General features: G+C 37.0%; 1 protein-coding gene across 10 annotated transcripts in view; it reads left to right on the top strand.

The window, feature by feature from the left end:
• DLC1 (DLC1 Rho GTPase activating protein) overlaps positions 1-24967 on the top strand; it is a 434550-nt gene that overhangs the window by 96106 nt on the left and 313477 nt on the right. For all 10 annotated transcript variants that reach the window (XM_055567228.1, XM_055567227.1, XM_055567229.1 and 7 more), the window contains one exon: positions 22025-22174. In XM_055567228.1, the coding sequence (XP_055423203.1) occupies positions 22025-22174 (150 nt within the window). The remainder of the gene's footprint in view (positions 1-22024; positions 22175-24967) is intronic.

Here is a 24967-nt window from a genome sequence, read left to right as displayed (position 1 = left end):
AGGTTGCGCTAGTGGTCAAGAATCTGCCTGCAGTGTAGGAGACCCGGGTTTGATCCCTGGCTGGGGAAGATCCCCTGGAGAAGGAAATGGCAACCCACTCCAGTACTCCTTTCTGGAGAATCCCATGGACAGAGGAGTCTGGAGGGCTACAGTCCATCAGGTCACAGAGAGTCGGACATGACTGAAGTGACTTAGCATGCATAAACACCCAAATACCCCAGACAGAGGTGACACCATGAGGCAGTGGGGATTTCAGAGAGAGAAGAAAGGGATCATTTGCTTTTTGTAGTTCTAGTATATTTTTACAAAAATACAGTTATTTATTTCATAGAAGTAGCATAATGAAGACCTGGAAAAGGAAATTTGGTGAGTAAAGATAAAAAATAGAAAGATACGTGCATGGCAAGCTTGAGGGACAGGGTGAACCTGTGGAGTTCAAGTCAACTGCTCTCTGTGTATTTGGTTTTATCTTTGCTGTGCTTCACACAAGCCTTTAGTCAGAGCTAATCTCGGATCGTGCCTCAACTCAATCAGTGTAAATCTATTTTTCAAACATGTTTCGTGTCCTGTATTTCCAGAACCCCTTGTACTTCCATGCCATCCATCCTTCTGAGTCTTATTCAATTTTCAAGGCTCAGTTTAATTGCCTTCTTTATGAAGCTGACCCCATATCTCCCAAATAGAATCTCTCTTTTTTTTTTTTTTTTTTGCTTTCATGGCACTCTGCTCTAGCTCTAAACTCATACTCATCCCATTTTGTTTTGGCTGCTTGTTTTCATGACAGTCTACTAGATGTAATATGAACTTCTTAAATGAAGAGAAGATTTGTTTTATCTCCCATATACAATACAGTGTTATTGACCTAAGAGTTGCTCAGTAAATATGGGGGAAAAATGTATACAACCACTTACCTGAAACCCAGACCTAAAAAAAAAGAGAGGTGGGCCAAGTTTGCACTATATGTAACTTAAACATTCAAAAAGAAGAGATTCACATGGGCTAACATACCAATTTGTCAACTAATGTGTACATTAATCGTGTGTAGTTTTCCAGAGTATATATTTTAACCTTCTCTCTGGAGAAGACTCTTGGGAGTCCTTTGGACTGCCAGGAGATCAAACCAGTCAATCCTAAAGGAAATCAACCATGAATATTCTGAATATGCTGAAGCTGAAGCTCTAATACTTTGGCCACCTGATGTGAAGAGCTGACTCATTGGAAAAGACCCCAATCCTGGGAAAAATTGAAGGCAAAAGGAGAAGGGGACAGCAGACGATGAGATGGTTAGATAGCGTCATCTACTCAATGGACATGAATTTGAGCAGTCTCTGGGAGACAGTGGAGGACAGAGGAACCTGGTGTGCTACAGTCCACGGGGTCGAAAAGAGTTGAACACAACTTAGAGACTGAACACAACAACTAGTTATCATCTCTTACAGTCAGAACCTAGCAAGCCAATCGTTTCTTGATTTACTAATCTTAGACAATTTTTTCATTGGTAAAAAAGCTATAAGCAACTCATGTCCTTTCCAGCTTTAAATTGCTACTCCATGGTCTGTTTGTTTCATAACTTCACCATGAAAATAACAGATATTTATCACTAAGTACTATCCCATCTTCCTTGGGCTTCTGAGAAGAATGATACTGTACTATCTTAAACCCACCTTCTGAAAACAGAGAAAGTTACTTTTATTTGTTGTTTCAACCTCCATTAAATATGTATACTGTATGTACATGGGGCTTCCCAGGAGACGCTAGTCTTAAAAAGAGTGCAGGAAGGTAAGAGACATGGGTTCGATCCCTGGGTCAGGAAGATCCCCTGGAGCAAAGCATGGCAGCCCACTCCAATATTCTTGCCTGGAGAATCCCATGGACAGAGGAGCCTGGCAGGGTATAGTCCAAAGGTTCACAAAGAATTGGACACGACTGAAGTGACTTAGCACGCACACACATGTATTTATTTATACCTCAAACCCAAATATTTTAAGCAAACTCAATCCCATTTTCAAGTGCTATTTAATATTATTCTTAAAGTAACTTGCAAGCTTTATCAGTCACATTTTATTAATACTCTGTGCTTATTTGTGTTTATACAATTAGTAGCTAAATAATTACTATTCATTGTAGTAAGCAGTTAACTCCACAGGAGACTTGTATTATTGAATATGACCATTTGAATTAAAAACCATCGAAACTTATGGGTCCTTTTCATGGGCCCATGGTTTATACAGAGAAAAGCTAGGCATGTAGACAGAGACCCTCTTCAGTGTGCTGGAGAGAGTCCCCAGGCAGAAATTTGGGTTAAGAGTTATGGCCATACTGGGAAAGAAGAGGCATGTTTGGTTTCTTATGCACAAGAGAAAAGCAAACAAACAGGTCTTAATGATCTCAGGGAATTGGAGGATGAGTAACCGCAATATTTTGGAAGTAAAAGGCTATTTTTCAAATGTCCCTTTCACTCCAAGAAATATTATACCACAAAGACGTTTTTGAGTTTTCACTGAGTCTTGTAAGGACACAAACAATGAACCACTCTACTGCCAGCACATGTTCTCATCAGTGCATCGGAAAAGTTCTCTCCAATTAAAAAGGCAAGTTCCCATAGTAGCTGTTTATGTTTTCTCTCTTTAGAAACTTTGACTCTTAGAGCGTGACAGTATTATGTGGATGTTCACTAAAGAGTGGAATTTTGTAGATAACTGATTATTAATTAATCAAAAGATACTTTTGAATCCTACTATTGGCAGTTTCTTTGCTAGGTCCTTCAGTGGTTACAGGAAGCTTGAGTTCCCATCTCTTCTCATGTGGGTTTTAAAAATTAATTCAGGCATCTATATGTGCAGGAAATACTTGATGATACAAGGGAGCTATTGTGTTGCACTGTGCTTAGTTGGTCAGTTGTGTCTGACTCTGTGACCCTGTAGACTGACTAGCTATTTCTTTTCTAATTACTAATCATCAAAAAGAGATCAGTGAAAGAAATATATGTGCTAAAAGTAAATGATATACAACCTGGATTTTTTTTAACTTTCCTGAAGAACGATTGATAAATATATTTGTGTATACTTGAGTATACAACATGATGATTTGATATTCATATATGTTGTGGAATGATCACCGAAATCAAGATAATTGACTTAGTTGTCACTTCACATAGTTAACTCATGTGTGCGTGTGTGTGTGTGTGGCGAGAAGACTTAAGATGTCCTCTCAGCAGCTTTCAAATATTAAGTACCACGTTATTAACTATAGTCACCACGCTGTACGTTGGAGTCTCAGAACTTCTTCTTCTTCTAAGTGAAAATTTATGTATTTTCACCTGTATTTCCCCATTTTCCCCTTCCCCACAGCCCCTGGCAACCACCATTCTCCTTTCTGTTTCTATGAAATAAGTTATATTGATAAGATTGTCTTTCCCCCATTGTGTGTTCTTGATCACCTTGTCAAGTATTAGTTGCCCATATATGCATTGTTTTATTTCTGGGTTCTATTGCATTTCACAGAGAAGGCAATGGCACCCCACTCCAGTACTCTTGCCTGGAAAATCCCACGGACGGAGGAGCCTGGTAGGCTGCAGTCCATGGGGTCGCGAAGAGTCAGACATGACTGAGCGACTTCACTTTCACTTTTCCCTTTCATGCATTGGAGAAGGAAATGGCAACCCACTCCAGTGTTCTTGCCTGGAGAATCCCAGGGACAGGGGAGCCTGGTGGGCTTCCGTCCATGGGGTCTCACAGAGTCAGACACGACTGAAGCGACTTAGCAGCCGCAGCAACATTGCATTTCAGTGGAATCTTCTGGTTTTTATGTCAGTCCCATATTGTTCTGATTACTATAGATTTGGTATATACTTTGAAATTTGGAAATATGCCTCCAATTTTGTTCTTTCTCAAGATTGCTTTAGCTATTCAGTCTTCTGTGATTCCATATGAGTTTAGGATTGTTTGTTCTATTTTGTAAGAAACACCATTTGAATTTTGACAGGAATTGCACTGAATATGTAGATCACTTTAGGTCACATGAATATTTTTGTAATATTAATTCTTCCAATTCAAGAGCATGTGATATCTTTGCAATTATTTTTATCTTCTTCAGTTACTTTCATCTGTGTCTTGTAGTTTTTAGTGAACAGGTTTTTCTTTTTTTTTTTGGTTAAATTTATTTCGAAGTATTTCATTGTTTTTGGTGCTATTGTAAATGAGATAGCTAATTTCTCTCTCATGTAGTTAATTGTTAATGCATAGATGCAACTGGTTTCGTATGTTGATTTTGTATCCTGCAACTTTACTGATTTCATTTACTAGTCCTAACAGGTTTTTTAGTGGAGTCTTTAGGGTTTTCTATAAATAAAATTATATCACTTGGAAATAGAGATAATTTTACTTCTTCTTTTCTGATTTTAATGTATTTTATTTCTTTTCATGGCCTAATTTTTATTGCTAGGACTTCCAGTACTATATTAAATAGAAGTCATGATAGTGGGCATCCTTGTCTTATTTCTGATCTTAGAGGAAAAGCATTTAATTTTTGACAACTAAGTACAATGTCAGCTGTGGGCTTGTCATGTATGTCCTTTATTAAACATGATTGGTTGAGAGTTTTTATCATGAATAAGCATTGAATTTTGTCAAATTCTTGTTCTGCATCTATTGAAATGATAATATGATTTTTGTCCTTAATTCTGTTAATGTAGTGTATCATAGTTATTTTTTTGCAAATGTTAAACCTTGCGTCACAGGGATAAATCCCACTTGATCATGGTATAGGATCCTTTTAATGTGATCTTGAATTCAGTTCACTAGTATTTTGCTGAGGATTTTTGCATCTGGGTTCACCAGAGACATTGACTTGTAATTTTCTTTCCTTGGAGTGTACTTTTTCAACATTGATATTAGCATGATGCTGACCTTATGTCTTTCAAGTATTTCTTCCTCTTCACTTCTTGGAAGTATTTGAAGATTGGTATTAATTCATTTTCAAATATTTGGTAGAATTCACCAGTGAAACTGTCTTGTCCTGGGCTTTTATTTGCTGGGAGAGTTTTGATTACCGTTCCAATCTCCTTGCTCCTTCGTCTGTTCATATTTTCTGACTTCATGATTTTGTCTTGGTATGTTGTATGTTTCTAGAAATTTAGCATTTATTCTAAGCTATCTAATTGGTTGATATATATTTGTTCATAGTAGTCTCTTATAATTCTTAGAATTTATAATTGTATTAATTTTAGTCATCCCTCTTTTTTTCTTAGTCTAACTAAAAATGCTGGGAAAGATTGAGGGCAGGAGGAGAAGGGGACGACAGAGGATGAAATGGTTGGATGGCATCACCAACTAAATGGACATGGGTTTGGGTGGACTCCAGGAGTTGGCGATGGACAGGGAAGCCTGGCGTGCTGTGGTTCATGGGGTCGCAAAGAGTTGGACATGACTGAGCAACTGAACTGAACTGAACTAAAGATTTGTCACTTTTGTTTATCTTTTCCCAAAAACAACTCTTACTTTTGTTTATCTTTTCTATTGTCTTTCTGGTATCTATTCCATTTGTATCTGCTCTAATCTTTATTATTTCTTTCCTTCTGCTAACTTTGGGCTCAATTTGTTCTTTTTATTTTTTCCTTGAGGTATAAATTAGATTTTTTTTTGAGATCTTTCTTTTTTCTTAATGTAGGCACTTATTGCTATAATCTTCCCTCTTGGAATTGCTCTTGCTGCATTCCGTAAGTTTTGGTAGGTTGTGTTTTTACATTTTCATTTGTCTTGAAATATTCTTTTATTTACCCCTTTGCTCCTTCTCCATTCTACCCCATCCCCCAATATGGGTATCCTTTCCAGATCTTTTTTCATGCAGCTGTATGTGTACAGAAATACAGAATTTTACTTTGGGCGGTGTGTGTGTGCGCGCATGCGCACGCATGTGTACATTAGCATGTTCATTCAGTCTGTAAAGGATTTCAAGCTACAGGGTGTTGCTTTCTACCTTTATTTCTCCACTTAACAAACCGTCTTGAAGCACTTTCCCAGTGAATAGCAGTGTTCTAAGTTCACTTGTGTAGGCGTTGCCCTGCACAAGGACATGAGACTGAAGCACTTAGTTGGGGCTGATGAGCAGTTTTATTCATTAAACAATGGACCTTGGCTTGGGGTTGCATCTCTTCCAAAGGGCACAGTTTTCTAACTCAAATTGAAGTGCTGGACAGGATACTGTGGCTGTGTCAGTGCCTGTGAATCTACAGCATATTTGAAACTACTGGGTGCTTATCTAGGGAATCATGGTGCCATAATTTTTACCCTAAAAAAGTTTCTGCTGATAGCCGCATAGGATATTTCCAGTTCTTTGGCCACTAGTAAAAAGAATTACTTAACAAATAGTACTGGGCATACAAATTTTTGACATAAATGCAAGTAATTCTCTAGGTTAGTCATCTAAAATTAGAGTGACAGGTTGAAGAATATGTACTACTTTAATTTTAACACATTCTGCTAAATAGCCTTCCAAGTAAGGTATAAACTTGTATTTCTGAAGACGTGGTCAAGATATTTTTTTTTCTTGACAATCTGATACGTGAAAAATAATAATTCTTATTCTTTACTTAATTTGCATTGTTTTGATTACCAGAGAAGCTTAGGATTTTATGTCATTATTAATTCTTCTGTGAATAGTCTTGTATGTTTAGACCATTTTTACTAGATTGCCTTTTTATAATTTCTTAATTTTTCATTACATATGATCCAAATTGTTTCTCAACTTGGCAACTGTCTTTTAACTTGTGCTAGTCTTTTCATTTGTTGATTATTATACTGTGTCATGTTTCATAAAATATTTGAGTTGTTTTGTTTTTAGGATATTTATGATTAATATGCCTTTCCTCTTGCAAGAGAATTTTAAAATCAATTTATCAAATGTAAGTGAAATATGGGCTGGAAGAAGCACAAGCTGGAATCAAGATTGCCAGGAGAAATATCAATAACCTCAGATATGCAGATGACACCACCCTTATGGCAGAAAGTGAAGAGGAAAAAGCCTCTTGATGAAAGTGAAAGAGGAGAGTGAAAAGTTGGCTTAAAGTTCAGAAAACGAAGATCATGGCATCTGGTCCCATCACTTCATGGGAAATAGATGGGGAAACAGTGGAAACAATGGATGACTTCATTTTTTGGGCTCCAAAATCACTGCAGATGGTGACTGCAGCCATGAAATTGAAAGACGCTTATTCCTTGGAAGAAAAGTTATGACCAACCTAGATAGCATATTAAAAAGCAGAGACATTACTTTGCCAACAAAGGTCTGTCTAGTCAAGACTATGGTTTTTCCAGTGGTCATGTATGGATGTGAGAGTTGGACTGTGAAGAAACTGAGCACCGAAGCATTAATGCTTTTGAACTGCGATGTTGGAGAAGACTCTTGAGAGTCCATTGGACTGCAAGGAGATCCAACCAGTCCATTCTAAAGGAGATCAGTCCTGGGTATTCATTGGAAGGACTGATGCTGAAGCTGAAACTCCAATACTTTGGCCACCTCATGCGAAGAGTTGACTCATTGGAAAAGACCCTGATGCTGGGAGCGATTGGGGGCAGGAAGAGAAGGGGACGACAGATGGCATCACCAACTCGATGGACATGAGTTTGAGTGAACTCTAGGAGTTGGTGATGGACAGGGAGGCCTGGCGTGCTGCGATTCATGGGGTTGCAAAGAGTCGGACACAACTGAGCGACTGAACTGAACTGAAGTGAAATATGTTTTTTAAAAAATAAAGATAAAGTAAAATTGACAAAATAATGACAACTTTTAAGCTGAGAGGCACACAGTGTTTATTATATTGTCTCTCTTTTTTTTTTTTTGGTGGGGCTTCCCTGGTAGCTCAGTTAGTAAAGAATCCGCCTGTAATGCAGGAGACCCCAGTTCAGTTCCTGGGTTGGGAAGATCCCCTGGAGAAGGGATAGGCTACCCACTCTAGTTTTCTTGGGCTTCCCTTGTAGCTCAGTTGATAAAGAATCTGCAATGCTGGAGACCTGGGTTTGATCCCTGGGTTGGTAAGATCCCCTGAAGAAGAGAACAGCTACCCACTCCAGTATTCTGGCCTGGGGTTGCAAAGAATTGCTACTGAGTGATTTTCACTTTCTTTTTTGGTATATGTTTAAAGAAATTCATCAAAAAATGTTTTTTATCTATTTCTTTTGGGATTTTTCCTTATCTTTATTTTTACTTTTTAATAATCAGCTCTCCACGTTCCAGTAAAAATCACATGGGATTTTGGGTTAGACTACTTTGGATTTATAAATGAATTGGAGGGCAGCATTTCATTCATTCATTCAGTCAGTCAACATTTATTGTGTGACAATAATATGTCTACCACTGCTCTAGATTCCTGGGTTGTATCAATGAGCCAAGCAGGCAACAATTGCTACATTCTAGTGGTGAAAGATGATATACATAATATGTATATGTAATATATACACAAGATGTGAAGCATGTTAGAATTTTCCTATTCAGAACCACATATCTCTTCATTTGTTCAGTGTTCTTTTAGTATTTTTTGGTGACATTTTTGGTTTTCTCTGTAAAAGTTCTTATTTTTTCTCATTCAGTTACTTCTATATATTGTATGAGTCTTTGTTGTTATTGTAATTTTTTTCTATTCCATTTTTTAAATGTTTAAAGACAGTGCACACGAATGCGTCTGTGTTTTACTTTGTTGAACCAAATCCTTTTGTTGTTGTTGTTGTTCTAATAAGTTTTCAGATGATTCTCTGAGATTTTAAAGGCACTAATTTTCTTCCTTTGTAATATAATCCTCACTGATTTGTTGTTGCTGCTATTATTTTTGTTGTATCAGGCAGAACTTCAAGTACAGTGTTGAATAGAATTTGTGATAATGAGCATTTTTACTTTTTCTTAATATTGTAGGAGTGTTTCTAATGTTTCACCATTATCCTCAATATTTATTCTAATTATCTGATACTGTTTTAATCAAGTTAAGAATGTTGCCTTTCAAACACTTGCTACTTGAGACACTTTTTGTTTTGTTGTTGTTCTTTTTATCAAATCACTAACAGTTGGTCTTAAATAGGTTTTCAATGTTATGAATGCCTTTATGACATTTTTGGTGTATAGTTGCCATTAATCTATTACCATAGGGAATCAATGGATTTCTTGTGGAATTACTCCGGGTCGGAATCTAGTTTTTATTCTCATTTTTGTCTGAAGCCATAGAAATGGCTGTCTCTGTAACATGTTTCAGTGTTCCTCAACCCTCACTATTCTTTGAATACATCTGTGGAACTTTCAGAACGCACTAGCATGGCTCCGTGCTACACAACTGAATCAGAATTTGGTCAGTGGAGCCTTAGCATGCCAAAGTTTTCAAAGCTCTACAAGAACCCTTATAATCAGCCACTGCTGGCTATTGCTCCACTGTGTGTGTGTTCACGTGTGTGCTGAGCAGTTTCAGTCATGTCTGATTCTATGCGACTCTATGGACTATAGCCTGCCAGGTTCAGAGGTTCTCCTGTGTGGCTCCTGGCAGCAGTAACACTAGCTGGGAACTTACTAAAAATGCAGTGTTCTATCTCCGTCAGACACCTGCAAGTCAGCAGTTCTCTGTGTTTAGGAAGTTCTTCAGATCATGTTGATGTGCACTAATATTTAAGAACTCCTGATAGAGTTCGTTGTAGACAGGACAGAAAGAAGGGAAAGGGGGAGAAAAGGGAGAGGAGGGGAGGAAAGGGAGAAAAAAGAATAAAGGCGGGTGGTTTATCTTCTAAATTTCTAGATTAATAGCAGTAAGATGGTGCCAGTCAATGCGTGACTAAATCTACTTTTTAATCTACATGTATTCAACTCAAATCTCTCACTTCACGTGAATTTGCATGGGCAATATAGCCTTTTGGGTCACCTTTAGAATTGAAGAAAATGCCTTAAAGGACTAAAAGTGTTAGTGGTTTCTAATCGGGTAATAAGAAGCAAAGCTGAGTTGAATCTGGAGACTCAGAGTTTCCAGTTCTGCCATTTACTATGTCTGTAGCCTTGGGAAAGTCTTAACTTGCCAAGGTTATCATCACATGGGGGAAAAAAACGAGAGGATTGGCCTAGATAAATAGTTCCCATACTTCTTCAATGTGAGGGCTCTTCATTAATGTCAGAAAACCCACAAACACACATAACATGTTGATAGTTATAAAATATACAATGGCAAAAAATTTACTCTGAATTTACTCTCTCATGGAAGATTTAGTACAAAACAGTAACAATTTAAGTAAATGTGTAATCCTAAAAATACCATGAGAGTAGCCTTATGCACTTTTCACATTTAATTTTGCTACTAAAGAGAAAACAAAGTGCCAATTCTTAGATTTACTTGGGATTATTATCTGAATAATATTCAGATACTACTCTGAATAAGATACTGAGAAACAATTCCCATTCTTTGAAGATGTATCACTAAACTTGAAAGGCAGTTAATGTTCTTTCATTCAAGGAAACAACCTTATGAAAAAGTTCTCCATTGGAGTGACATTGAATTTGAAACCAAGGGGTTTCCTCTGATATACTCAGGCAAGGGAGAGGTGTTTTAAGCCAAAGGAGCATTATTACTGAGTCAAAAAGAGAGTTGCCAACAGATCCTCTTCCGAGGATGAATAAATTAACAAACTGTGGTACATTCAATAGTGGAATCCTATTCAGTGCTGAAAAGGAATGAGCTATCTTAAATGCATATTACTAAGTGAAAGAAGCCAATGTGAAAAGGCTACATGCTGTATAATTCCAACAAAATACATTCTAGAAAAGGCAAAACTAATGAGACAGTAAAAGGATCAGTGATTGCAGGGGTGAGGGGAGGGAGGGAGGGATGAGCAGGCAGAGCACAGAGGGTTTTTTAGGACAGTGAAAACACTCTGTCAGGTGCCCTATTGATGGATGCATGTCATTGTATGTTTTTTCAAACCCACAGAGTGTACAATTGAGTGTACAATTCAAGCGTGAATCCTAAAGTAAACTATGGACTTTGAGTATGATGTGTCAATATAAGTTCATCAGTTGTAACAAATGTTCCATCTGGTGGGGAATGTTAACAATGAGGGAGGCTTTGTGTGTGCATGCCTGTGTGTGTGTGTGTGTGTGTGTGCGTTGGAGGGGCAGGGAGGGTAAAGGGTATATGGGACATATCTGTACCTTCCTTGCAATTTTGCTGTGCATCTAAAACTGGTCTTAAAAAATAAATGAATAAAGGCTTAAAACTCCCCCCCAAAAAAATAGAGTTGTCAGATAAAATACAGAATTCGCAATTACACTTGAATTTCAAATAAACAACAAAACATGTTTAGAATAAGTATATCCCATACAGTACTATCTCACTCAATATTTGGGACTTTACTAAAAATATATATTTTGTGTTTATCTGAAATTCAAATGTAATTTTTTTTGGCTAAATCTGGTAATCTTAGTTGCAAATGAGAAAGAACACGGCATATTTGAGAACCCAAAAGTTCTGTACTTCTAGTACAGTATTTCCTAAAATATAGTGTGGTTTATGTGTGGTTACATCAGATAGTGTAAAGATTTTTTATTTTAATAATTTTGTCATTTTATAGAAAAAATATAAGAAATAAAAGATTTTCATTTTTATTTTATGCAGCATTATATATTAAAAGTTCATTGTTTCCATTGAGATATATATGATTGACATATAACATATTAGTATTAGGTGTAGATAGTAATGATGTGAATTTTGTATATATTGCAAAATGATCACTACACTGAAGCCTAGTTAACTTTTAGCATTATACATAGTTACAGTTTTTTTGTAATGAAAACTTTTGCGATCTACTCTGTTAGTAACTTTCAAATACACAATGCAGTATTACTAATGTATAGTGCTATATAGTACACTCCATGACTTTTATTTTATAACTGAAAATTTGTACTTTTTGACTCCCTTCACCCACTTTTCCCACCACATCCCCAACCAGCCTGCCTAGTAAGCACCAATCTGTTCTCTGTATCTATGAGTTTAGTTTTTGTTTTTGTTTGTCTGTTTATTTTAGATTCCACATTTGAATGAGAGCATATAGTAGTTTTCTTTCTCTGTCTGATTTATTTCACTTAGTGTAATACTGTCAAGGTCCATTCATGTTGTCACAAATGGCACGATTTCATTCTTATTTGTGGCTGAATAATATTCCATTGTTCATTTCCTTTATTTTCTTTACTCATTCATCCATCACTGGACTCTTCACTTGTCTCCATATCTTAACTATTTAAATAACACTGCCATGAATATAATGATACATTTATCTTTTCCAGTTAGTATTTTTGTTTTCTTCAGATAAATACTTAGAAGTGGAATGGCTGGATCAATTTCTTTATTTTTTTGAGGAACCTCTGTACATTTTTCCATACTGGCTGTACCAGTTGACATTCCCATCAACAATGAGCAAAGGTTTCCTTTTCTCTACATCCTCACCAACACTTATTATTTCTTATCTTTTTCATAATAGCCATTCTGACAACTATCTGTGAAGAGATATCTGATGCTTTTTTGATTTGCATTTCTTTGATAACTCGTGATGTTGAGCAACTTTTCATGTATCTGTTATCTCTACATCTTATTTGAAAAAAATGTCTATTCAGATCCTAAAAGTGCATTTAAAAATTTTTTTATTGAAGTACAATTGCTATACAGTATTGTATTAGCTTCTGCTGTACAGCAAAATGAAGCAGTTATACATATACATAAATCCCCTCTTTTTTAGATTTCCTTCCCATTTAGGTTAGAAATGCATTTTTAACTGTGAAACATTAAGTCTACTTAAAGATAAATATCAAGAAATATGGAGTTGTCCTCAGATGATTGAATTTGAGGAACACTGGGCAGGATCAGAAAGTGCTGAGAGGTAAAATTAGAAAAGTAGACAGAAGTGAGGTCAATAAAGGACTTTTCTTCTGAATTAAGTCATGTATTTTTCTGGAAAAGAAGTAAATTTTTATTTATGCCTTTGTTATCTACGCCTAAGGAAAGACCATCATAATACTCTTGGAAATAATTTATGGAATTTTAATGTTAAGTAGATGTTTTCCTTATGTTTTCAAGCCAGAGTAAGTCCTGTATCCTTTAATATCTGAGCTAGCAAAGAGCTTCTGAGAATTGTAAACAAAACAACAACAACAACAAAAAAACTACAGGGATTTTCAGGTTATCGTGTAGGCATGATGACACAGAACACAGAATAATCCATAAAGGCTGATTTTGTGTCTAAATAAATATATACATTAATTGACCTTGAATGTCAATCTAAAGCTTTAGCACTTAAAGTGAAAACTGATTACGGAATGCTTACAAAATTATTTAGCTAGAAATTATATCCCAACCAAAAATGAGCCTTTAAAGCCAGTGGAGGAAGTCATCCTCAGATTCCCCTGAGATAGAGAGGAATTGCTGCCCACACACCTTGGTTCACACTTGCCACTTCTGAGTACTCCTTAGGACCTGCTGCATAAATGTCCTTTGAAACCATTTAGGAGACTGTGTAGGAAATTTACAAAGTCTGGGCTAAGAAATGCTCCATTTGAAGCCTCACTGAAGTTTAAAAATTGAGCAAATATGTGACCAATTTTTTTTACATCCCTTTTAAATGGGAGGGGAGATTAATAGAGAGTGAACTACCACACAATTGCAGTCATCTCACATGCTAGTAAAGTAATGCTCAAATTCTCCAAGCCAGGCTTCAGCAGTATATGAACAATGAACTTCCAATGTTCAAGCTGGTTTTAGAAAAGGCAGAGGAACCAGAGATCAAATTGCCAACATCCGCTGGATCATCAAAAAAGCAAGAGAGTTCCAGAAAGACATCTATTTGTGCTTTATTGACTATGCCAACGGCTTTGACTGTGTGGATCACAATAAACTGTGGAAAATTCTGAAGGAGATGGGAATACCAGACCACCTAACCTGCCTCTTGAGAAACCTGTATGCAGGTCAGGAAGCAACAATTAGAACTGAACATGGAACAACAGACTGGTTCCAAATAGGAAAAGGAGTACATCAAGGCTGTATACTGTCACCCTGTTTATTTAACTTATATGCAAAGTACATCATGCAAAATGCTGAGCTGGATAGAGTACAAGCTGGAATCAAGATTGATGGGAAAAATATCAATAACCTCAGATATGCAGATGACACCACCCTTAGGGCAGAAAGTGAAGAAGAACTAAAGAGCCTCTTGATGAAAGTGAAAGAGGAGAGTGAAAAAGTTGGCTTAAAGCTCAACATTCAGAAAACGAAGATCATGGTATCCGGTCCCATCACTTCATAGCAAGTAGATGGAGAAACAGTGGAAACAGTGGCTGACTTTAATTTTCGGGGCTCCAAAATCACTGCAGACGGTGATTGCAGCCATGAAATTAAGACACTTACTCCTTGGAAGAAAAGTTATGACCAACCTAGACAGCATATTAAAAAGCAGAGACATTACTTTGTCAACAAAAGTCCATCTAGTCAAGGCTATGGTTTTTCCAGTATTCATGTATGTATGTGAGATTTGGACTATAAAGAAAGCTGAGCACTGAAGAATTGATGCTTTTGAACTGTGGTGTTGGAGAAGACTCTTGAGAGTCCCTTGGACTGCAAGGAGATCCAACCAGTCCATCCTAAAGGAGATCAGTCCTGGGTGTTCATTGGAAGGACTGATGTGGAAGCTGAAACTCCAATACTTTGGCCACTTGGTGTGAAGAGCTGACTCATTTGAAAAGACCCTTATGCTGGGAAAGATTGAAGGCAGGAGGAGAAGGGGACGCCAGAGGATGAGATGGTTGGATGACATCACCAACTCAATGGACATGGGTTTGGGTAGACTCCGGCAGTTGGTGATGGACAGGGAGGCTTGGTGTGCTGTGGTTCATGGGGTTGCAAAGAGTCAGACATGACTGAGTGACTGAACTGAACTAAACACAGACACTTAATATGATGCTACAATGTATATATCAAACTTTAAATGAGGGTAATATTTATCTCTGTGTGTCATCTAATATTAAAATGATATTGGCATATGTTATTATTCCTTAAAGATAACATACAAAGATTTTGTGGTTGAACAGATTATATCTGGCAAGTGGGAGATAGTAGTTGTGTTTTTTTATTACCTCTGTTTACCTTTATTACCAGTCTGCATAAATTTTATCTCAAAATGCACCTGAATAAAAATTAAGGCTGACTTATTGAACTTGCCTAGAAATTCTGGCATAAAATAATTACATTATTTTTAGCTTCTGCCAGTCAACTCAGATGAAAATCTTCACTGCTTCTGAAGAAACAAAGATTTAATCACTTTCTGATTCTTCAAGCAGGATATTATGTTAAGAAAGGAAAGTCTAGAATGAGGAATTTATTGTCAAATGAAATTTATAACACTAATATGAGATTTCATACTAGTCCAGCTGGCTTTAGATCAAATAATTCAGAGTGAAGTTGAGCCAAGCTCTTTGCTGAAAGGTCTCTTTCTTTTATGGGTGAGCAAGGAGTATTAGCAGCCCAGAATAGCCAGTAAGATGTGTATGGAATCAAAGACAGTGTAGAGGCCAGAACCTTGGCTTGTGAATCAGGAAGTCTTAATTCTATTCCTGGCCTAGCCTTTAATTTATTATGCCTGTCTATGGGATGCCACAACTCATTGACAAGCAGAACATTCAGGCAGTGCTGAATTTGCTGAGCCAAATATCTTCTATTTGGAAGCATCCGGGTATTTCACTGAATTTTTTGGTTCCCTTCCAAATGCTTGGCATAAGGAAAACGGAGCCTGTGCAGCTCTAAGGGAGGCACCCTTTGCTCTGGACCTCATGTTTGCCCAGTCTGTGAAATGTCCAATAACTTACACATCATCCCCACTCCCTGTGTATGTGCTGTGTTCTATGCTGTTCAATAAAGAGCCTTTGGAGAAAGAGAGAGGGTCAGATTATCTTCCTCAGAGGGAAGGAAAGAGGGGTCACAGAAGCTCCCGTTCAATGGATTCCAGTTTATGACCCTGGAGAGAATGATCCCCTAAAATCTCTGTTTATCTTCCCCTATACCATTGTGATCAAAGTGACTTCACTGCCCAGGGACTAAGTAGCTCAAGGGAGTAAAGAAGGAGCTCTTTCCAATTGCCCAATTAACACTGCGTGGCTTGGCCATCTTAGGTTTTGACAACAAATCAGATTGAAAGGAGGTTTTTCTCGTAATTTGCCTAAGTATACACTGACTTGTGTTTGAAAAAGAAACAACTGGAAATCTGTTCCACAGCAGCTACGTACATTATCTATACCTTGACAACAGCTGGTTATAGTCTCAAGACAACAGGATGTTTCTGTTCTTAGCAGGACACAGGCACATACTGGGAGAAAGAGACATATATCACATGGTTGACTCAAGGTCAAAAAAACCCTTCTCATTAAAAAAGCAGATTGAGACTATCCCATTAAGAATAGCCTGTTCAAGTTCTCAACAGGCACTTAATTCTTAGGCTGTGTTAAAGAGGGTATACGGAACATGGAGAAATACTTGCCTTCTCTGTCTTCATGGTCAGAAAACATGTAAAGTAATATATGTAATCCTTGGTACCAGCCATTAGTTGGGTCACTGATAGAACTATCTCATATCCAGAGAAGAGTAAACAGAACTAATAAGGATTTGAAAACATTATAATTATGTTTTCATATATATATATATATAAACAATATAACAGAAATAATTAAAGGAACTGAGAATGATTTACCATGAAAAAGAAAATGAGTGCAACATAGTTTTTCAAATATTTGAAAGGCTGTTTCGTGGAACAGGCTTTACTTAGGCTGTCTAGTTCTGGAGGGAGAAACTGGGAAGGTAGAGGAAGGCAGAATCTGTCTCCATAACATTTCTAAATGGCAGAGGATGAGATGGTTGGATGGCATCAACAACTCAATGAACATGAACTTTGGCAAACTCAGGGAGATAGTTTGGGACAGGGAGGTCTGGCATGCTGCAGCCCATGGGTTGCAAAGAGTCAGACATGACCTAGCAGCTGAACAATAGCAACAGCATTTCTAAAACTTATGCTGTAAAAATACGAAAGCAGTAGCGTCCTAGGAAACGATGCAGTGCATGCAGTAGATGGTCAATAAACATATCCTGAATGATTGTTAAATAAAAGCATAAAGAATTGGGCCAGATGCTTCAAAGATATCTTGTAATAAGTTGTGGTCATTGGCGTTCTTCCAAAACATAGTTTCTATATGTTAGAAAGAATATAAACCAGGGTGTGGGAGTTGGAAGAGAGTGTGCATGATGTGGAAATGATTACTAAACTAATTGTGGAAGGAAGGCAAAGTGGAAAGAGACTAGGGCAAGGCACAGGGAGAGCCAGCTTTAGGCCTGTCAGTTTACCAACAGAAATGTGACCTGGACCTAAAACTGGCTGGAATCACTTTCCTCACCTGCAAAGTCAGAACATTGGTGTCCTGGACCTGTAGGTTTCAAAAGTCTCAGGTGTTGAATGAAGTATCCAAGTGGCATAATGAGTAACCTAAAGAAACAAATTTTGACTTACTTAAGTAAAAATACAAATAGATATGCTCATGATAATACATTTTAGGGAATTTTGCAAACATAGATAAGGGATGATACCAAGAAGGTAAATAAAGGAGCCACTACCAGAAAAAAAGAGAACCTTCCAGAAGGTCATTAAATTTAAACCTGCAATATATACTGAACTCTACCTGGGCAATGGAAGCAAATATTAGGGAGAGTAAATGCATCAAATAAATAAAATGCATTATTCCAATATATGATTATGTTGACTACACCTTCATTACAGCTGTTGGTTTAATTGTCAATATTTCCGTTCAAGTCAGATTCTGAGAATGATTCTCTATCTTACTGGTCCCCGCTCCTAGTGTGTGTGTGTTGGAGCCCCTGTGCATTACCTCGCCACAGACCATAAGAGCCAACTGTGTGCATCTCTCCCAAAACTGCACTCAGTAATGTCTAGCTGGGAGCTTGAAATTGGCCATGGATGTATTTACACTACAGAGAAGTCGGCACACACTACAAATCAGGGCTTCTTTTTATTTGGAGATCCAGTTGCTAAAGATTTTCTGACGTATCACTGCCCACTCACTCCCTACTTCCAAGAAATAGGATCCCTAAACAGTTACTTCTTTTTCACTTTGATCTCAAAATATAGGACTTGATTATATAAATAGGACTTGATTATAGGACTTGATTATAAAAATTTCTATTATTTCCTTATAATCACTGTAACATGGGATCTCAGCAGGAAAAAGGACTATGGCTAGAACTAGAAGAATCATCTTAGGATAAACTAAACTGTTTCACCTGTATTTGTTGTGTGGCATTGCTGGACATAAAATGTGATGAGGTTCCAAAAATGTTTGGTTGTCAAAATGTGGCAAGAACTCTGAAAGTTTGAAAATCACACTGAATCACTCATTTGCTTATATCCTGCCCGTGGCCCCACTACACAAAGAATAAAATTGACCTCCTTACAGTGACCTTCATAACAGAATACAGTTTGGCTCCTGTTTATAGTCAGCCTCATTTTGTCCTAGCACCCACTCACTCTCCCACTCACTTTCCCTCCCCTGGCTTTCCTAACCTTTTTTCACTTCCTCTTATTCACCACACTTGTTCTCACCCCAGCGTCCTCATATCGCTCTTCACCCCGCATGGGACGCTGATTTCCAGGTTCTACTACCCACTATTCTCCTCCTCCTCCCTTCCCTCCCCGCCTCACACCCCCCTTTCCTTCCTTATTTCTCTCTTTCTCTCTCTCTGTTTCTATCTTTGTCTCTTTCTCTCCTCTACCTCATTTTTTTTTTCATCAAATCATGGTTTACTCTTACTTCGGCAGAAAGCTCTTTTCTGACCACACTCCACCAGATGGGACACTTCCCCTGCAGTTACTGTGTACCTCATTACCCTATCTATTTTCTTCTTACCCTTGTTCCTATCAGAAAATATGTATATGCATTTTTTTACTTTCCTTATGTCTTCTCATGTTGACTATAATATTGAAGACAGCAGAGATTTTCTATCTCTTATTCACTGATGAACGTTTTGTTCCCTTTCACAGAGCAGTTGTGACTGCAGGGAAGATAGGAGGGGAAAAAATGTCACATCTTGGCTTTGATTTAAGGGGATTAAGTTACTGAAATGCATAGAACTAAGGCTGCCTCGCTCATTAAGAAGTTCCTCTTCCCCTGGCCTGTAGGGACAGCATGAAATGAAAGCCCTGCTGTAGAGTTCAACCTTGCCAGAATCTGCAAACACACAGCTTTGTTTTCAGACATGAGCTATTTGCTGGAGTTTAGCCATGGACATATGAAAAGTTAGAACTTTGCAAAATATTCATACTTGAGCTTTAACAACAAGGACAGAAGATGTATCCAAAGCATCTGATTTGTAGCCAACTCTTATTTTGTGATGTTTAACGGGTAATGTTTGATGCTAGTCTGTGTACCTTACATTTCAGGCTGAACGTTGTAATAGGTGATGAACAAGGGAGCATCCATGAATGAAAGGGAAATGCAATAAGCTTATTTCTCTAAAGAAATATCTTAGACCAAGGCTGCTTGATTTTATTCTTTTGGCAGGTCATTTAAAATAATTCGATGCTCAGCCCATAGACTTGAAAAAGTTTTTAAAGCACAATCTCAGCATCCAGTTAATACAAATTGTTTCTAAGTCTACTGTTGATAGGTAGGATAGCTTCAGGGTATACTGTTTTATCCAACGTTAACTGAGTAGCTGGAAAAATATCAAGACATATTTTCTAACACTCCGGGAAATGTTGTTTCACTGGCTCCTATTGATTTCATTAATATTTTTATTCCTGTAAAAGTGTTGCATATACAGTGTAAAACTTGACTCTGTGTCTGCCTGGTGGTAAAACCTCATCTTTATGCTTGAGGATGTTATGACTGGTGAATGAAAGACAATCACACAAAAGCATACGTGAACATAGAGATATGCAAAGAACGTTACTTTGCCAAACACAAGTTTGGTTTAAATGAGAAGGAAATTATATAACAAATACATTGAGGGAGTAATTAAGGCGATTTTAAGTCTTCTATTCAGGCAGATTCTTCCATTTTCTGTATTATTTAGAAGAGAATTATTTTTTTTAATATTTCTGGGACTCTATTTTAAAGTATAAGCAGGTTTTACTATAAATAACATTTTAAAAATATATAACAAAGTTCTGTAGCATTGAGGAATATGATAATGAGTAATGTTCAGGTCTGTTTGCAAATATCCTGGCCCTTCTTAAGCACAATGCAACTTTATGATCACAAAAGTTCTGTAATTCTCTGTCAGAGCCTCATTAAATGTTTTAGACAACACAGATGATGGCAGGAAACTGAAGAAATAATTACACTATAGTACTCTGAGGGAATTAACATAACTCAGAAAAATTCTTAATGTATTCTCAAAATTAATGACTTTATGGAAGTAGGACTCAGTCTTTCAGTTTGACATTAAACTTTCAACCAAGCACAGGTTCAGCTTACCCAAATAATTTCTTAATGGTAGCTGAACTAATGATTTTTTGACCAACTTCATCTAATAAACCAATTATTTGACTTGTGAAAAATAGTTTTTGTTAATATTAACAGTCTGCTTTACCTGTTTGAAGCACAGAGACCACTATGGCATTAGATGACTCCATGCAATTACCCTAGACCTTGTTCTTTGGGGTCTGCCCTAATGGTGATTAGGGAATTAAGGGTGATTAAAAGAAAAAGTCCAAAAACAAAATCAAAGATCTGATTCAAGCAGTCACCTCATTCATGCCACTACTCATCCATCCCCTTAGCAAAACCTCCTAACTACTCCCTTGTACCCACTCTTCAGGCTTTCATCACAGTAGAGTTTCCCTTTGAGGTCACTGCTGATGGTCCTTTCAAAGCTGATTTCACCCAGGTAGATATCTTAGACAGATGAGAAAATGGCAACATGTGTCACAAATGACAATTTACCTCAAAAGCGCTGGTCCTGAGTCCATGACACCTCTCAGTAGATCTTGCTTCTAAGGAAACTTACAGTGCTTTCATGTTTTGTTTTTTTTTTAATTTCGTTTACCCTTATTCTGCCCAACCCTGATACTTTGCACATTACAGAACATTTTAAAGTTTCCTAATACTAATGACTTGAACACACAAGAATAGTAAACAGTCATGTGCAAATAACTCTGTATGGTCAGTGAGAAGCTTAACTATTTTTATAAGAAAAAGTATTTCCATAAATATATGTTTATGTTATAGAGAATTCAAAGTAAGTAACCACAATTCATGTGATTGTAGAGGCTTTTTTTTTCCAAAAGTGTGTGAAAGAAGGTTGAAAATGATATTGGCTTATTAAGCACTATAATATTGCAAAGTAATTAGCCTCCAATTAAATAAATTTATATTAAAAAGAAAAATAAAATTTAAAAAAAGGAAATGAATATAGGCAATAACATAGCTTGAAAAAGCAGTAAGTAAGTGGCCTCACGCAAAAAACAAAACAAACAAAAATTTCTGCCTTGTTTGATTCTTTTCCTGTTTTTTTTTTACTATACTCAGAAATAGTCATCCAAAAATATTATCTTGTATGCATCCTTAAATGTCTAACCTGAAAACAATTATTAGTATGTTATAAATGATTTGTGTGTATAACTGATTTGACAAAAGAAAATATACAACTTTTCCCAAGAATAATTAATCTGAAAATAATGAATGTATCAGTATCATTGATGTTAAGCCTCTTTTTCATTTTGCCTTGCTCTAGAAAATATGTATTTAATATTCCTGTAAAAATGCCTTCTTGGCAGGAGGTCAGTATTTTCCCAGTGCAGAGTCCACTGATGGTACAGAATAGAACGTTCCTGCCCCCTTAAATAGAAGACTGCATATTATTGTGTCCTTTGTGTCCCATTGAAGAACAGGGAACTTTTTATTCTTTCCAAGAATAAAAACATTTTGGCATGTTTTTTCAGTAATGGCATGTTCTGTTCCTCAGGAAATAAGAGAAGATCGGGATAGGGCACGACTAGACTCGATGGTGCTGCTGATCATGAAACTGGACCAGCTTGATCAGGACATTGAGAATGCCCTCAGCTCCAGCTCCTCTCCGTCCAGCACACCAACCAGCCTGCGGCGGCAAGTCCCTGTGAGCTTCCCACCTCCCGCTTCCCACGTGTGAATGTGTCCCTGCACCTATAGAGGCCCTCTTGAGAATGAAACATCTTGGATGGCCCAGTCTACCCTCTTGCGACCCTTATAGTGTTCCATAAAGATCACTCAAATCATTCTAGGCCTCACACAGAGTCCATAAGAGATGTGTGTGATTCAAAAGAAAATGGTTATTATTAGACAGGAAAGAGGGTCACTTTGGGAAGTTACTTTGCTTCCTAGTGATCAAGTTCTCTTCATTGCTGTTGTTTCCCTCATTGTCAGTCTTCTCTGATATGCTGTAAACACCATTAGCGATGCTCTGTTTATCTTGTTTAGTATTTTATTTCCAGTATCCCACAAATTTACACTGGATATAGAAGATGGTTAATAAATATCTGTGGATGAATGGATGAATGATTGGATGGATGGATGAGTGGGTGGATGAGTGGGCAAGTAGATGGGTGGATGGGTAGGCACGTGGATGGATGGAGGAATGAATGCTGATTGAACTAACTCAGCAGATTACAAGAAAGAATTTACCTGAAATCAACTTGAGAACACTCTAAAATTCACTCAGTGAAACATAATGAATAGGACAGAGGTGAAAACTTTATTCTACTGTGCATTAATTTCATTAATTTCATCTCTTTTGAGAGTCTAACACCGAAGATAAAATTTAGAAGACATAGATGCCAAAATGTCTATACACTTCACATATTTAATATTATGTTCATATTAAATAGCTTAGTTTTTGCATATCTAGCAAACGTGATGGTAGAATTTACTTATAATTAAGCCATGGACCCCTTTTGAGAACCTACCAAAATAGAACTATTCTGTATCAAATTATTTTGTATAGTTCTACTATTGATTATGAAGTTATTCAAGACTTATTATGACTGTTTTACAGAATATTTCACAGAAAATAAGCAAGTTAAATTAGTAGCTAACCTTAGTATATATGAATGCATTACATAGCTTGCATTACGTATGCTAACACATTCCTTCCTTATAACATTGTTCGGAGTAAAAAGAATAGAAAAGTTAGTAATTGTATGTACAAGAGCCATGTCATTCAACCACTATCCCATACTTCTTTTCATAGCTGACTATTATGGGAATCTGATACCTTGAGTAAAAAACAATTTTAATTTAAAAATGAAAAAAATATGACATTAAATACTTCAGTCTAGACCTAGAAAGCCAGTAGAAATGACATTTTTCTCCTTGTTTGTAACCTTCGGGATAATTTTTCCTTATCCTTCAGGATTCATCTCAGATGTTTTCTTTACAGTGAAGTCTTCCCTAAATCTCCATATGTCTTCCCAGACAGAATCACTTACTCCTCTCCTGGTGCCATAGGGTCTCACACATACTTCAGTAGGACAGGCATCCAAGTGAAGGAAACACAACCAAAGTAGCCTCCTGAAGACCAATAAGAAGGGTGTTTTAACCTTGTTTACAGATGAAAGGTGTAGAGAAGCTTCATGCTTATTTTCACCATTTCACTTTGTGCTCATTTTCATCATTTTCAGTAAATGTAAAGCCCTGTTTTTCAATAGGAGAGGCTTCTCAGTATTTTTTTGCCATTAATGTACATGTGGGATACATTTTCTCTTTTAAAGTTTTCTATTATGAATTGCTAATCTCTCCCTATCTCTTTAATGGTTCTTCTTTTCCTTCTATATTGACCTTTCCTCAGTACTAGATATTTAGGGGAAAAAAGCACAGCACAGATTTCTGCTAAATAAAACTCCACATTATTGTCTGCAGCTCAGAGAGCAAAACAGCCCTTACCTGCTACATGTGGTTCTTCGTTGAAAGGTAAAGACAATACAAAACAAGAGCTAAGGTGGGTGATGATTAGGATTTGCCTACATCTATTTCTTCTCCCTCCATTTCAAGTGTAAACTGGATTTTATATCACATGCACTGTCTCATGGACCATCACCATCCTCGCTGAGCAGTGGTTGATTCTGTAAATAAAAATGTGTTTCTGAGTTTTTAGTTCAGCAGATAATTGAAATAAGCCCAATAATACAATAGAAACATAACCTTTAGAGTATGCAGGCCTGGGTTCAGATGCCAGCTCTGCAACTGAATGTCTGAGAACATAAGAAAAGTATTTAATTTCTCAACTTCAAGTTCACGTAAAAGCAGGAGAGATTGTTTCCTACTTAATGGCTTATTGGGAGGAGTTAATGAAAGAAGATATGTAAATGCATTTAAAGATCTGATACAGACTATGTATTTGGTATTTGTTAATTCATTTTCCTTCTCCCATGTCTTCACTCACACCAGACACTGGGCTAAAGATGAATAAGACATAGCCTGAATCCCTCAAAATTTCTTTTTGGTCTCTGTGTTTTTCTAAGTCATCCCTTTTTCTTTATTTCTGTTCCTTGGTATTTAAAGCTAATTTTAACATTCTCTCATCATCAAAAATTTTTCCACATGTGATTTCCATTCCATTTGATAATTGTGCCATGGAATAAGTGGGTTGTAACAGATGATTATGACTTTGACTGTCCATCAAGGAGCTCTGTCCCAGATTCAGAGGAGAAGCCTCCTCTGACACACCCTCATACTCCACTGTGAATCTACAGTTTAGGACGGAGGGGAAGACATACAATGAAACAGTGACCTCAGTTTGAAATTATTTATAAGAAAAGGTTAGAGTGAGTTCTACATATAATGTGCTGTGTGCTTAGTCACTCAGTCGTGTCCGACTCTTTGCAACCCTGTGGACTGTAGCCTGCCGGGCTCCTCTCTCCATAGGGATTCTCCA

The sequence above is a fragment of the Bubalus kerabau genome, chromosome 2, assembly GCF_029407905.1.
Source record: "Bubalus kerabau isolate K-KA32 ecotype Philippines breed swamp buffalo chromosome 2, PCC_UOA_SB_1v2, whole genome shotgun sequence".
In the NCBI taxonomy this organism is placed as follows: Eukaryota; Metazoa; Chordata; class Mammalia; order Artiodactyla; family Bovidae; genus Bubalus; species Bubalus kerabau.
This window is presented reverse-complemented; position numbering and strand designations above follow the sequence as displayed.